Below are 15,139 nucleotides of genomic sequence, written 5' to 3' on the forward strand. Positions count from 1 at the left end.
CCTTATTGTGAATTAGCTTCCACATATCAGAGAAAACATACATCCTTTGATTTTTTGAGGTGGCTTGTTTCACTTAGCATAATAACAGAATTTCTTTATCCATTTATCCGTTGATGGGCATGCAGGTTGGTGCCATAGCTGTTATTGCAAATTGTGCAACTATAAATACTGATGTGGCTGTGTCACTTTGGTATGCTGATTTTAAATCCTTTGGACATATATTGAGGAGTAGGATAACTGGGTCAAATTCTATTGAACTGAATAACTATAGTATGTTCTATGGCTCAGTATTACTGAGTGGACATTTAGGTTGTCTCCAGTTCTTTACTGTTTGAAATAATGCCTTAGGATACAAATACATCTGTGAACTTTTGTTTTCTTTGTTATTGCGGTTAGAACCTTCTAGACAAAGGCAAACATACTACAACTAAGCTACATCCCCAATCTTTTAAAATTTTGAGATCTTGTTAAGTTTCCCAGGCTGGCCTCAGCCTGGAATTCAGGTGTACACCACTGTGCCCAGATATATTTGTGTACTTACTTTTAACACCACTGATACAGTACAGGTTAGTGGTTATAAGTGCAAAATCTGGAGATTGAATAACTTTAAATCCTAGTTCTGTCCCTTATTAGCTGAGCATCTATTCTGAAAGCACTAGAGATGAGTGGTGACTGAAGATCTAAAAAATTTCTTCATGTGCAAATGTTAGAAAAATGTTGAGTCAGAGGATTTTAGTATTTTGATAATTTCAAAGGCTCTACAAAAAAGTTAATCCAGTCATAATTTCTAAAAGTTGTGTGAGCCTGTTTACCTACATCCTTGTCAAAATAATGGATGAAAAATGATCATGAAATTGTTTAGATGCTCCAAATCGGTTTCAAGTACAATCTTGATTTATTGTGGTTCTCTAGCAAATACTATTTGTATTATATTGAAATACCCTGCAACATACTTAAAGGTACACTGTTGAAAAATCCAAACTATAAAATCCATTACCTGACATTATTACATCAACCTTTATTTTTAAATTTTTTTAGATGTTGATGGATCTTTATTTTATTATTTATATGCATTGCCGAGAGTCGAATCCAGTGCCTCACACATGCTAGGCAAGCACTCTACCACTGAGCCACAACCCCAGCCCCTATATATCAACCTTTTTTAAAACCAAGTTTTGGGTTATATAATGTTGATGAAACCATCTTATAGCGTACTGTTTATAAGTACATAAATGTCCATGCATAATTTTATAGTGATAGTTACTGGAAGAACAAAGACTCTTACAAAGCTACACAGATTCCTTTTCATTCCAGGTGCCTCTTTATGTTCGTTAATACCAAGTCATAAGAGATACTGTGGTCAAATTCATCACAGCAGCCCGTAGCAGATGATGAAAATGTGATAATCTTCTAACTTATTTTTGGTGCTTTTTCATTAATTTCATTTCTGGGAGTGAGCTATGGTAGGTCTTATACTTCAACCCATCAGCCATCACCATCACCTTGTCTTTTTTTTTTTAAATGTCTTTTGAGTTGTAGACAGTTTCAACCTTTATTTTATTTATGTATTTTTATGTGGTGCTGAGGATTGAACCCAGTGCCTCACACATGCTAGGCAAATGCTCTAACAACCGAGCTACAACCCCAGCCCTTGGCTAGGTCTTTTCTGTAACTGTAACCTAGGAAGAGGTGGTTGGTGCAGACCATAGAGAGGGAATGACAGCTGGTCCAGGTAGCAGAAGACTTAGGGTGGCTCACCAGTCAGACAGGTGGTACTGGATGAATTCCATGCAGGTCTTCCATTGCTTCTTGGTCTTGGAATAGGAATAGTACTGCTTGGATAAATTGGTAAAAATACAATAGAGAAACTGTTCCAGAAGGTATAGAGGGAAAATGTAAGTGGCTGGTTTCAAGGAAATGCATGCATTTTACATATTGCTGGATTGGTCAGCAAGTTGAGGTGTGTGCGTATGAGTATGGTATCTGTGGAAAGCTTTAATTAGTTCTGTGGAATTGATGTGTATGTTCAGGCAGTGGACTGACAAGGGAGGGAGAATATAGATTGGTACTAAGAGTTATTTAAAACGCGAAATGATCAGATATGAATTCTAGCCAGAATGATTCAGGTAAGAGTAGATGATGCCTTGGTGCACAGAAAGGCTGCATGTCAGAAGATCAAGTGGAAACTTATTACACCTCTACCAGAAGAGTTGATTTGAGTGAAGGAAGTAGGATTATTTCCACAAACTGAGGTGGTTTCTAATCTTTTAGAAGACATTAAATTTTTAGCAGTGTCAATGAAATGGTTAGAAGGTAAGAATTTCATAAGATGATGTGTACATGAAAGATATTTTAGCATTTTTGTTTTTAAATTTTATATTTTTGTGGTACCAGTGATTAAACCCAAAGGTGCTTAACTATTGAACCACATCCCCAGCCCTTTTATATTTATTTTGAGTCAGGGTCTGGGTAAGTTGCTGAGGCTGGCTTTGAACTTGCAGTCCTCTTGCCTCAGCCTCCTGAGCCACTGGGATTACAAGTGTGCATCACTGCACCTGCAGTGGAATTCTTATTAATGTCTGATTCTAATCTTATATTTAAAACCATTTGTATTTTATCAGGATCAAGTGATTAAGGGTATTCAAGGCCAAGTGTGGTGGCACATACTTGTAATCCCAGAGAATTGAGAAGCTGAGGCAGCAGGATTGTAATTGAGGCCAGCCTCAGCAATTAGCAAGGCCCTAAGCAACTTAGTGAAATGCTGACCCAAAATAAAAAAGGCTAAGCATATGGTTCCATGATAAAGCACCTCTGGGTTCAATCCACAGTACCAAAAAAACAAAAAAAAAAAGGCACCCACTATGTAACAAATGGTTAATAAACCCATGTTAAATACTCATCTGTTGATGGATGTATAAAGAGTATATTTAACTCATAGACTTGTAACACTGTGAAGTGACATTGTTTTGTGTTGCTGAGCAGGATGTGATGGTGGCAGGTGGGATGGAGAGCATGTCCAATGTTCCATATGTAATGAACAGAGGAGCAACACCATACGGTGGGGTAAAGCTTGAAGATTTGATTGTAAAAGATGGGCTGACTGATGTCTACAATAAAATTCATATGGTAAATACTGCTTTTTAAATAAGGAATACCATTTAATATACAGTATCTAATTTTTCCTTATGTATTTAAAAAACTAAATTAAAAGATGGGTACTGTAAATACTGATTTTTTTTTTTTAGCCATTTGTTTTAGGACAATATTTTTCTATACCCATTGTATCAACATGGCTCAGTTTTTATATTGCCTCACACTTGCATAGGGCATTTTCCTCCAAAAAAGCAACTTCTGGGTCAATATGAAGTATTTGAAGATAATGCATCTGTGAAAAGTTATCTAGTACGGAAGTATATTTTAAGAAACTAAATTTAACTGGTAATCACTGTTATCTAGTTAGGTAAAGTTAACAGATATTTTCTAATTTACACAAACTTAATTAGTTTTTTAAAATTGCACATTTATCAGGGTAACTGTGCTGAGAATACTGCAAAGAAGCTGAATATTGCACGTGATGAACAGGATACTTATGCTATTAACTCTTACACCAGAAGTAAAGCTGCATGGGAAGCTGGAAAATTTGGAAATGAAGTTATTCCTGTCACAATTACAGTTAAAGGTAGAGGGATAATGCTCCGAAGTAGATTAATTTTTAAACTTTTTTTTTCCTTTTACATCTTGCTGGATTTATGTTTACATTTTAAATTAGTATTATAATCCTTTTAATTTAGGTATACCAATACTTCTGGTTAAAGGGAGGGGCTTCCACTTTAGATATAACATGTCAACCCAATTAAATGTCAGATTTCAATCTAATGATAAGATCTCCTAAGCATTGTTTGTGGTACTGGGGATCAAATCCAGGACTATATACATGCTAGACACTACCACTGAATTACAACCCCAGCCTGAGACTATTTTTAATTTGAGAAATGTATTTACTAGAACTCTTTCTTGTGTGACAACATATTAGCTTGATGTTTAAAAGAAAGGAGGGGATTTATATTAGATGACTACTAGGTGTGGGGGTACTTCCTAGAATTGAAAGATGAATGACAGCAACCAGTCTGTTCTGGGAGCTTCAGGGATTGCAACTAGACATCTGTACTATAAAATAAAACAAAGAAAACCCCCAGACATCCAGTACTTTTAGGACATACTTCTTAATTCTTATTTTGGCATGCTCTATTCTTTCAGGCTTTCTGAAGGTGCTGCCTCCATCTCTAGTATCACATCTGTAGGGCTCTCAAAGTAGAAAAAGACCCTTTCTCCAACTCCAGGAAAACAAACCCATGGTACAGACTCATTAACTTATTTTAGGTTACATATCTATTCCAGAAATGATTATTGTGTTCTGGATAATACTAGAGTTTGTCCTCTGTTGGCCAGGAATCTACCCCTGGAATCAATAATCGTAGAAGGGAGCCGAGAAGATAATGGAATGTGGATGTATAGAAAATTTAAATTGCATGAAGCTACTTAATAAACTTCTCTTTATGGCACTAATATAATAGAGGTTATAATGCTCTAGATGAGCATTTTCTCAGGCTGGTTTAAGACATGCATGAATATAAAGGAAGGCTTGGACCACTAGGGACCTTATACAACAGTTTCTTGCTGAATGACTATTTGTTTTGAGTTTACTTAAAATATTTTTGTTTTAGGTAAACCAGATGTAGTTGTGAAAGAAGATGAAGAATATAAACGTGTGGATTTTAGTAAAGTTCCAAAGCTGAAGACAGTTTTCCAAAAAGAAAATGGTGAGTAAAAAATCAAACCTAAGAATAAATGGAATTAATATACTATATTTATTCTTTAAGGATTATTAAAGAGTAATTCTAGAAGACATCTAGATGTTAATTTTTTTTTTTTTGGGGGGGGTTGCTTGGTATGGAATCCAAGGCCTTGCGTATGCTAGGCAAGTGTTCTACCACTGAACTACATCCCCAGACTGAATGTTAACATTTTTTAGTTTATCAGACTAAAGTAATAAAACAGTATTAATTCAAAGTATATTTTAAATTGCTTGTTAATACCTTTAATATATAAATCCTAGAGAAGACATTGTGCAACATGTTAACTATGAACTGAAAGTCAGGTTTACAAGTGTCTGTAAACTCCTTAAGGACTGAAATAATAATAGTATTGTTCATTAATATCAGTGCCTGGTATTTAGAGGTCCTTCGTAAGTAATTGTTGAATGTTGGTGCAAATGTGATCTCAGTGTTGTTTTTTTTTATTATTTTTATTGTTGGTTGTTCAAGACATTACATAGTTCTTGATATATCATATTTCACACTTTGATTCAAGTGGGTTATCAACTCCCATTTTTACCCTGTATACAGATTGCAGAATCACATCAGTTACACTTCCATTGATTTACATATTGCCATGCTAGTGTCTGTTGTATTCTGCTGCCTTTCCTATCCTCTACTATCCCCCCTCCCATCCCCTCTTCTCTCTCTACCCCCTCTACTGTAATTCATTTCTCCCCTTTGTATTATTTTTCCCTAACCCCTCACTTCCTCTTGTATGTAATTTTGCATAACCCTGAGGGTCTTCCTTCCATTTCCATGCAGTTTCCCTTCTCTCTCGCTTTCCCTCCCACCTCTCATCCCTGTTTAATGTTAATCTTCTTCTCATGCTCTTCGTCCCTACTGTTCTTAGTTACTCTCCTTATATCAAAGAAGACATTTAGCATTTGTTTTTTAGGGATTGGCTAGCTTCACTTAGCATAATCTGCTCTAATGCCATCCATTTCCCTCCAAATTCTATGACTTTGTCATTTTTTAGTGCTGCGTAATACTCCATTGTGTATAAATGCCACATTTTTTTTTATCCATTCTTCTATTGAAGGGCATCTAGGTTGGTTCCACAGTCTTGCTATTGTGAATTGTGCTGCTATGAACATCGATGTAGCAGTATCCCTGTAGCATGCTCTTTTTAGGTCTTTAGGGAATAGACCGAGAAGGGCAATAGCTGGGTCAAATGGTGGTTCCATTCCCAGCTTTCCAAGAAATCTCCATACTGCTTTCCAAATTGGCTGCACCAATTTGCAGTCCCACCAACAATGAACAAGTGTACCCTTTTCCCCACATCCTCACCAGCACTTGTTGTTGTTTGACTTCATAATGGCTGCCAATCTTACTGGAGTGAGATGGTATCTTAGGGTGGTTTTGATTTGCATTTCTCTGACTGCTAGAGATGGTGAGCATTTTTTCATGTACTTGTTGATTGATTGTATGTCCTCCTCTGAGAAGTGTCTGTTCAGGTCTTTGGCCCATTTGTTGATTGGGTTATTTGTTTTCTTATTATGTTGAAGTCTCCCATGATTATTGTATGGTGGTCTATTAGACTCTTGAAAAGAGTTTGCTTGATGAACACAGCTGCACCATTGTTTGGGGCATATATATTTATGATTGTTATGTCTTGTTGGTGTATGGTTCCCTTGAGCAGTATGTAGTGTCCCTCTTTATCCCTTTTGATTAACTTGAGTATGGACACTCCTGCTTGTTTCCGAAGTCCATATGAGTGATATGATTTTTCCCAACCTTTCACCTTCAGTCTATGTATATCTTTTCCTATCAAATGCATCTCCTGTAGGCAGCATATTGTTGGGTCTTGTTTTGTGATCCATTCTACTAGCCTGTGTCTCTTAATTGGTGAGTTTAAGCCATTAACATTTAGGGTTATTATTGAGATATGGGTCGTTCTTCCAGCCATATTTGTATATTTATGTTACTAAACATAGTTTGTTTTCCTCTTTGATTATTTTCCCCCCCTTTACTGTCCTACCTCCCACTGTTGGTTTTCATTTCCTCTTCCTGTAATGTTTTGCCGAGGATGTTTTGAAGAGATGGTTTTCTAGCTGCAAATTCTTTTAACTTTTGTTTATTGTGGAAGGTTTTAATTTCATCTTCCATCCTGAAGCTTAATTTCACTGGATACACGATTCTTCGTTGGAACCCATTTTCTTTCAGTGTTTGAAATATGTTATTCCAGGATCTTCTAGCTTTCAGAGTCTGTGTTGAAAGATCAGCTGTTATCCTGATTGGTTTACCCCTAAATGTAATCTGCTTCCTTTCTCTTGTAGCTTTTAAAATTCTCTCCTTATTCTGTATGTTGGGCATCTTCATTATAATGTGTCTAGGTGTGGATCTCTTATGATTTTGCACATTCGGCATCCTGTAGGCTTCTAGGATTTGGGATTCTGTCTCATTCTTCAAGTCTGGGATAACATAAAGAGACCAAACTTAAGAGTCATTGGGATACAGGAAGGTATAGAGGTCCAATCCAAAGGAATGAGCAATCTATTCAATGAAATAATACGAGAAAACTTCCCATATTTCTTGGATGTTCTGCTCATGTTTTCTTAACAGTCTTGCTGAGCTGTCTATGTTCTTTTCAAGTTGAAATGCTTTAAGTGTTCTACTCTGCTGGTAGTATTCTCAATTGAGTTTTTAAGTTGGTTTATTGCTTCCTGCATTTCTAGGATTTCTGTTTGTTTGTTTTTTATAACCTCTATCTCCCTGTATATTTGATCTTTTGCTTCTTGGATTTGTTTATGTAATTCATTGTCGAAGTGATCTTTCATTGTCTTGATTTTGCTGTCTAATGTTTTCCTTGAGAATCCAGATCATCTGAAGCATGTATATCCTGAATTCTTTATCTGACATTCCATCTGCTGCATCTGTTACCTCTTCTAAAGTTGAGTTGACCTGCATTGCTTGTGGTCCTTTCTTTCCTTGTCTTTTCATACTGCTAGCGTTTCTTTCTGCTTGGTGAAACTGTTTTTTTGAAATTTTCCCCCTATATATTTATATTGCTCTTGTATAGTTGAAAAGTCTCCCTTGCAGGGACGGGCAGCGGCTGTGCTCCTCCTCCAATTGGGGTGATCTGTCTACCACGCTGGCGGGCCGCTGGGTCTGTTCTGCCGGTCGGTCGCAGGTCTGCCTACCTTGCAGGCTCGGGCAGCGACTCTGCTCTGCCCCTACTCCAATTGGGGTGACAGGACTATCACGCCCGCGGGTCTCTGGGCCTGTTCCGGGCGCAGGCGGCGGCTCTGCTCTGTCCCTACTCCAGTTGGGGTGACGTGACTACCACGCCATCAGGCCGCTGGTCCTGTTCTGGGCGCGGGCGGCGGCTCTTCTTGGCCCCTACTCCATTTGGGGTGACGTGTCTACCACGCTGGTAGGCCGCTGGGCCTGATCCGCCGGTCAGTTGCAGGTCTGCCTACATTGCAGGCACGGGCAGCGGCTCTGCTCTGCCCCTATTCCAATTGGGGTGACGTGACTACCACGCCGGCGGGTCACTGGGCCTGTTCCGGGCACGGGCGGCGGTTCTGCTCGGCCCCTACTGGAGTTGGGGTGACGTGATACCATGCCTGCGGGTCGCTGGGCTGTTCTGAGCGCGGGCGGTGGCTCTACTCTGCCCCTCTGGCCTCCACAGTATTCAGCAGGACCCGAACCGAGAAGCAGTTTCCGCGGGTTCTTTAGCCCTGGGCCAGAGCAGTTCCGGGAGCCGGAATTTGGCCGCTCCGGGCTTGGTGTATGTTCTGATAGGAGCAGGCTCCAAGAAGCAGTTTCCGCGGGTTCTTTAGCACTGAGCCTGAGTAATTTGTCTGTGAGACGCAGGCGAATGGCAGCCTGAAATTACTTGTTCTATAGCTGAATGAGCTGCGATCAGTCGAAAACAGGGATGGTGACGTCAGCTCTCCAAGATGGTGGCCGCTGGCTTCCTCTGGTCTGATCAGTGTGGAGAACCGAATTGGACATCTTCCTTCCCCTGTCTCAAACCCAGAATTCAGCACTGAGTACAGTGATTGCACAGCTGGCAGGAGCCCACAGAATCCACAGCGCTGTATCTTTGTGTTGCTATCTCGTCGTTTCCCAGCGCGCGCCACAGACTCTAGCTGCGAGGCGATTTGCTGAATAAGCAGCGTGACCCTCCATGCTGACAAATCGCTCGCGTTTGAGCCCCCGTAGTTGATCCTCGTGCGATGAAAATCCTTCCTCTAGGTTTTGGAGCACCCCAATTTTGATGGAAATTCCTAACAAGATAGCTTTTAGCGGTTCTAACTCGTCATTCTCCCGTACAGTGACGCGGTACACGGGGGTGATGCACTCCCTTCGCCGCCATCTTCCTTCTCTGTGATCTCAGTGTTTTAAATACCATTTTTTCTTAGTGGTGCTAGTGATCAAACTCAAGGCTTCATGTAAGGTAAGGGTAAGCATTTTACTACTGAGCTATATCCCAACCCATTTTATTTTTTCAGACAGGGTGTTCCTAAGTTGCTGAGGCTATCCTTGAATTTTCTGTCCTCTTGCCTCAACCTGCCTAATGGCTGGGATTACAGGTGTGTGCCACCACACCAAGTTCCCAGATTGTTTTAAAAGTTTTTAAGGAAAGATCAAGGGGCCACGGTTGTGGAGCAGTGGTAGAGTGCTTGCCTACCACATGTGAGGTGCTGGGCTCAATCCTCAGCAGCACATAGACATAATACCTTTATTATATTTATTTTTATCTACAATACACACATACACACGATCCATTCTGTTGCTTTAAAGTTGGAATGTATACGGTTGTGATAACGATCTGAAATTAATTTTTCCTCTTTCCTGATTGAATTTCTGAGTTCCAAGTATCAAAGTATTCCCAGGGACACTTTACCACTGAGTTACATTCGTAGTCCCCCCCCCCAGCCCCCATTTTTAAAAAATAATGCCATTTTATTTATTTATTTTTATGGGGTGCTGAGGATTGAACCTGCGGCCTTGCACTTGATAGGCGAGTGCTCTACCACTGAGCCACAACTGCAGCCCTCCCAGTCTTTTTTTTTTTTTTTTTTTAGTTGTAGTTGGTACAATATCTTTATTTATTTAGTTTTATATGGTGCTGAGGATCAAACCCAGTACCTCACACATGCAAGGCAAGTGCTCTACCACTGAGCTACAGTCTCAGCCCCCCCCCTCCCCCAGTTCTTTTTATTTTTCAATCTTGTGACAGGGTCTTGCTAAGTTGCTCAGGCTGGCCTTGAACTTGGTATCCTCTTGCTTCAGCCCCTAGTATTACAGGCATGTGCTTGACTGTTGACATTTTTTTTTCTTTAAAAGAGCTTTTTTGATGGTAAAAACAAAACAAAAAAACCCAACATTTTTATTTGTACATGGACACAAGTGCTCTACTACTGAGTTACAAATCCAGTCCTATTGACAGTTCATATATCATAGAATTCTTGTTCAGAATGTACAGTTCTGGGGTCAGGGATTATAGTTCAGTGGTAGAGTGCCTGCCTAGTATGCACAAGGCTCTGGGTTTGATCCCTAGTACAGACAAAAAAAAAAGAAAAAAAATGCAGTTCTGTGGTCTTTAGTGTTCATTGACTTTTTAAGTGATTCTAGAAGAAAAGAACTAATGTTGACACTGATTTGGAAAATATATAGCAATATCTGCTAAATTTTGGATAAAGGAAGATGCTAGGTAGATAAATATGAACTGGTTCCTATCTTTGAAGGGTTGTTGACCAGCATTTACCTAAGTTGGTTTTAAGAAGGCACTCTTTTATACTTAGCTTTGTATATGTTTCATGAGGGTAGGGATAATCTCCAGCCATATTAGTAATCTCTTCAAACATTTAACAACCCAGAAATATTCCTGTACTGGTTAGATTGAATCAAATGAATTCAATGTGAAGGAATATTTTTACTTCATGCTCATGGTTGCTTTCAGGCACAGTAACAGCTGCCAATGCCAGCACACTGAATGACGGAGCAGCTGCTGTGGTTCTGATGACTGCAGATGCAGCCCAGAGACTCAATGTGAAACCACTGGCAAGAATAGCAGGTAGATGGTCTAACCTTGTTTATTCCTAAAATTTCTCTTAAGTTCTTCATGAAATCAGGTTTCCCTGTTGGTGATACACAGTAGTTACAAAGTAGTAATACAATTTAACTGATACATATTTCAGTTTAATATGAAACTCCTTTTAATTTGCTTTATGTAAGAGTATACTTAAATAAAACCCTTTCCTATCCTGTAAGACAAGGAGAAAACCAGGTACATGTTTTACCTGGAGTGGCAGCCAGGTAGAATAAAAAACGATAGGGGATTAGAAGTCTAGAAATAAGAAATCTAGATGTTCTGGCACTTATTGTCTGTATGGCTATGGTTGAGTCTTTAATCTCTCTGGGCCCATCTTGAAAATCTGCCTTGGCTAGAGACATTACGTGCACGGCCCCAAGTGTTATCCCTCTTCTGAGGAGGGAAAATTGGCCTTGCTGTCTTCATTAGGACTTGAAAGATGTTACTTTGTTTACAAAATAATCTTGGAACTTCCTCAGTTTACATCATGGTGTTTTTCTTTTGTGGTACTGGGATTGAACCCAGTATGTGCTCTATCACCGAGCTACATTCCAACTGCTAGATTATGCTTCACCCAAACCCCTAGGTTTTCTTAACCTCAGTATTAATGATACTTTTCACTAAGTTGTGGGGACTATTCTTTGTATTCTGGTCTGTTTAGCAGCATCCTTAGCTGTTGGGATAACATCCTACCTGTTGTGATAACCAGTGCCAATGTCCCTAGAGGCAAATTACCCCTAACTTACTCTCCATAAAAATCAATGTCTTGGGGTTGGGGTTGTGGCTCAGCAGTAGAGCCTTTGCATAGCATGTGTGAGGCCCTAGGTTCAATCCTCAGCACCACATAAAAATAAATAGAAGTATTGTGCACCCAACTATAATTAAAAAAAAAAATCAACGTCTTACATGAATGGAATAACATTATAGTGTAGAATACTAGAAAAAGAATATATTTACATATATTATGGGGGTTAGGTAAAAGGCTTTGGGTGATGTGACCAAGATTTTAACAATCTTCCCCCTCCCCATTAATAGCATTTGCTGACGCTGCTGTAGACCCTATTGATTTTCCAGTTGCACCTGCATATGCTGTACCTAAGGTGAGAAAAAAAAGTAAGGGTCTGTACTTCATTATGCCAGCTTCTGGTTTGCTCATACGAAGATCACAGTTTTTAGACTTTAAAATGTTAATCATTTGCAGGGCTAGTGGCTCAGTGTTAGAGAGTGCTTGCCTAGCATGTGTGACGCACTGGGTTCAATCCTCAGCACCATATAAAAATAAATAAATAAAGTTATTGTGTCCAACTACAACTAAAAATATTTAAAAAAATTTTATTTAAAAAGATGTTCATCATTTGCAAAAGCAGAGAGCATGGTTTCAAATCTTTCCACTTCTGAAAACAACAATAAAGATAACAAAACAAAAAAATCCAGAGTAACACACAATCTACATCTTCAGCAGAATACATAAAAACTACATAACTAAATAACTTGTAAGTATAATGCTGAATGCACATACCTGGTATAGTAACCACAAATGGGGAAGCTGTGGCAAAGAAAAGGGAATGCTAATGATCCTGGAATTAGAATTCAAAGCAAACAGTCACTCCCAGAAGGAGGTGTCTTCATCTTGAAAGGAAACTACTGGTATCAGGACTGAAAGAATAAAACTAGATACAAAATACATATTTCAAATTGTACATGCCATCAAAGCAGAAATCACCAAGCCCCTGTGGAAAAGTACTAAGGGGTCATAAGCAAACAACGAGTTCTGAGAACTATTAGGGATTCAGAGATCTCAGAAGCCTCCAACAAATATTCCCTTCCTAGAGGGACTCACCTTGAAAGTGCACTTCTGAGAACAGCACCCAGAAAAAAAAAAGGAAGCAGAGCTGGGCATGGTGACACATACCTGTAACTCCAGTGGTCAGGAGGCCAAGGCAGGAGGATCACAAATTTGAGGCCAGCCTCAGCAACTTAGCAAGACCCTGTCTCTAAATAAAAATAAATAAATAAATAAATAAGGGCTGGAGATGTGGCCCAGTGGTAAGTGCCCCTGGGTTCAATCCGTGGCACAAAAAAAAAAAAAAAAAAAAAAAAAAAAAAACAGCAAGGAAGTAGAAATTAGGAGTAAGACTAGAAAAGGATCTGAAACAGTAGTAGGTAGGAGAATGATGAGTCTGACCAGAAGTGGCAGATCTTAGAAAGGAAGATTACAACTTCTGAAAGGGAATACATCAGATTAAAAAGCATAATGGTACATTTCTTAACAAGAGGATAATCAGAAAAATGCCTTCCTACATGCTGAAGGATGAACATAGCAGGACCATATGATGTAAGGCTTTACAAAACATAAATACTTAGGTCTCATATAACCCCACAACAAACTGCAGGGGATACAAGGAAAAATAAATATGACATAGTAATACAAAGTATTATGCTCCATTTGACAGACCAAGAATATATAATGAGTAAGATAGATTTTAAGAATATATAAACATTTTTTATTAATAAAAAATGAATAAACCTTTTTAAGCATTTGTGGGATGTTGAAGAAAATCAAATTTTCTCTGTGTCCCCAAAGTAGACATAAGATAATGCAAACAAGATTCTTTGATTTTAATGCACTTAGATGAAAAAATTTTAAAAAAATAAAAAATAAAAGGATCCTTTCAAAATTAAAAATCAAAGGAAAATAAGAACCAAAATTATAAAATCTCAAGAAAACAATGAAAATAAGTTTTCACTGCTAATTATTTGAACATCTTTCTCTTAAAAATTTTTAGGTTCTTAAAGATGCAGGGCTGAAAAAAGAAGACATTACAATGTGGGAAGTAAATGAAGCCTTTAGTGTGGTTGTACTAGCAAACATTAAAATGCTGGAGATTGATCCCCAAAAAGTGAATATCAATGGAGGAGCTGTTTCTTTGGGACATCCTATTGGGTAAGTAAAATATTAAAACTTTACCCAGGTTAATATCTGGCTGTACAAACTTCAGCTACTTCATAATTCCTATTGCTGTTGGTTGAACAATTTTCCTCCCAATCCATCCTTCATAAGACAAACACCATTCCTGAGAGTATCCAACAGTGAAAACAGATCAGTAACAACAGATATGACACAAGAGTATTTCATGCTAAAGAAGAAACTAAAGATGAATGTCTATATTCAGGCTTTTAGAGGAGATGACACCCTTTTTGTAACAAATCTCCTAAATTTAAGAAAAGTAATGAATTCAGCTATAAGTAGTAGCTAATAAGGTTTTTGAATAGAAACATTTTTTGGTTAGTCATAAACTCTGTTCTTCATTAAAGAACCAAATGATTTTTTAATCCTAGGATGTCTGGAGCCAGGATTGTTGTTCATTTGGCTCATGCCTTGAAGCAAGGAGAATATGGTCTTGCCAGTATCTGCAATGGAGGAGGAGGTGCTTCTGCCATGCTGATTCAGAAGTTGTAGACATCCTCTGCTATTAAAGCAGACACCCTGTGTCACCGGAAAGCCTGCTGAAATTAGTGCAACTCCCTTGGGTCAGCTTATACTGAAAATATGCTATTTCATTTTTTATTCTTTTCTATTTTATTTTTTTTTCTAGGAAATACGAAACATAATCACATCCCGAAAACTTTTGAAATAAATAAATAAATAATACCACATTTCTATATTATTATCTCTAGTATCTGAAGTGTATAATTGCTAGGGATTTATATAAGTTGCTAGAAGCCTCCACTTAGGTCAACTGAATGTTATTTGTAGATAATTTAAATTTAGCAAACTTCAAAGTGAGAGCTGACTATTCTGGGCAAACCTACAGATAATAGCATGCATAGTAGTACTAAAAACAAAAGAGAAGCCCGCTTGCTGAAGTCTAGAGTTGGGGCAGATTTTTATAATCAGCATTCAGGGCTGGGGATACATAAGATCTATCTGAGAAGATCCTGGGTTTCGCTTCTGAATTATGACAGTAACATAAGAGTGAAAAAAAAGGCGGAAATGAGTTTGCTGAACAGATTTATAAAGAAGGGAAGAGAGTGCCACTTATAATCTGCCACAATGCATTTTTTTTAAAAAATATTTTTAGTTTTCGGCGGACGCGTCTTTGTATGTGGTGCTGAGGATGGAACCCGGGCCGCACACATGTCAGGCGAGCGGGATACCGCTTGAGCCACACCCCCCTCCCACAATGCATGTTCTTAAGCAAGATAGATCATAGCTTGA

At 38.5% G+C, this 15,139-nt stretch overlaps 1 protein-coding gene across 1 annotated transcript in view; it reads left to right on the top strand.

The window, feature by feature from the left end:
- The window catches only part of Acat1 (acetyl-CoA acetyltransferase 1), a 28,019-nt gene extending 13,428 nt beyond the window's left edge, over positions 1–14,591 (top strand). The window contains exons 6-12 of the mRNA XM_026399045.2: positions 2,983–3,126; positions 3,529–3,679; positions 4,725–4,820; positions 10,789–10,902; positions 11,956–12,020; positions 13,707–13,864; positions 14,260–14,591. Of these exons, the coding sequence (XP_026254830.1) occupies positions 2,983–3,126; positions 3,529–3,679; positions 4,725–4,820; positions 10,789–10,902; positions 11,956–12,020; positions 13,707–13,864; positions 14,260–14,380 (849 nt within the window). The 3' untranslated portion in view covers positions 14,381–14,591. The remainder of the gene's footprint in view (positions 1–2,982; positions 3,127–3,528; positions 3,680–4,724; positions 4,821–10,788; positions 10,903–11,955; positions 12,021–13,706; positions 13,865–14,259) is intronic.
- Positions 14,592–15,139: the final 548 nt, after the last annotated feature.

The sequence above is a fragment of the Urocitellus parryii genome, chromosome 4 (genome assembly GCF_045843805.1).
Source record: "Urocitellus parryii isolate mUroPar1 chromosome 4, mUroPar1.hap1, whole genome shotgun sequence".
Lineage (NCBI taxonomy): Eukaryota > Metazoa > Chordata > Mammalia > Rodentia > Sciuridae > Urocitellus > Urocitellus parryii.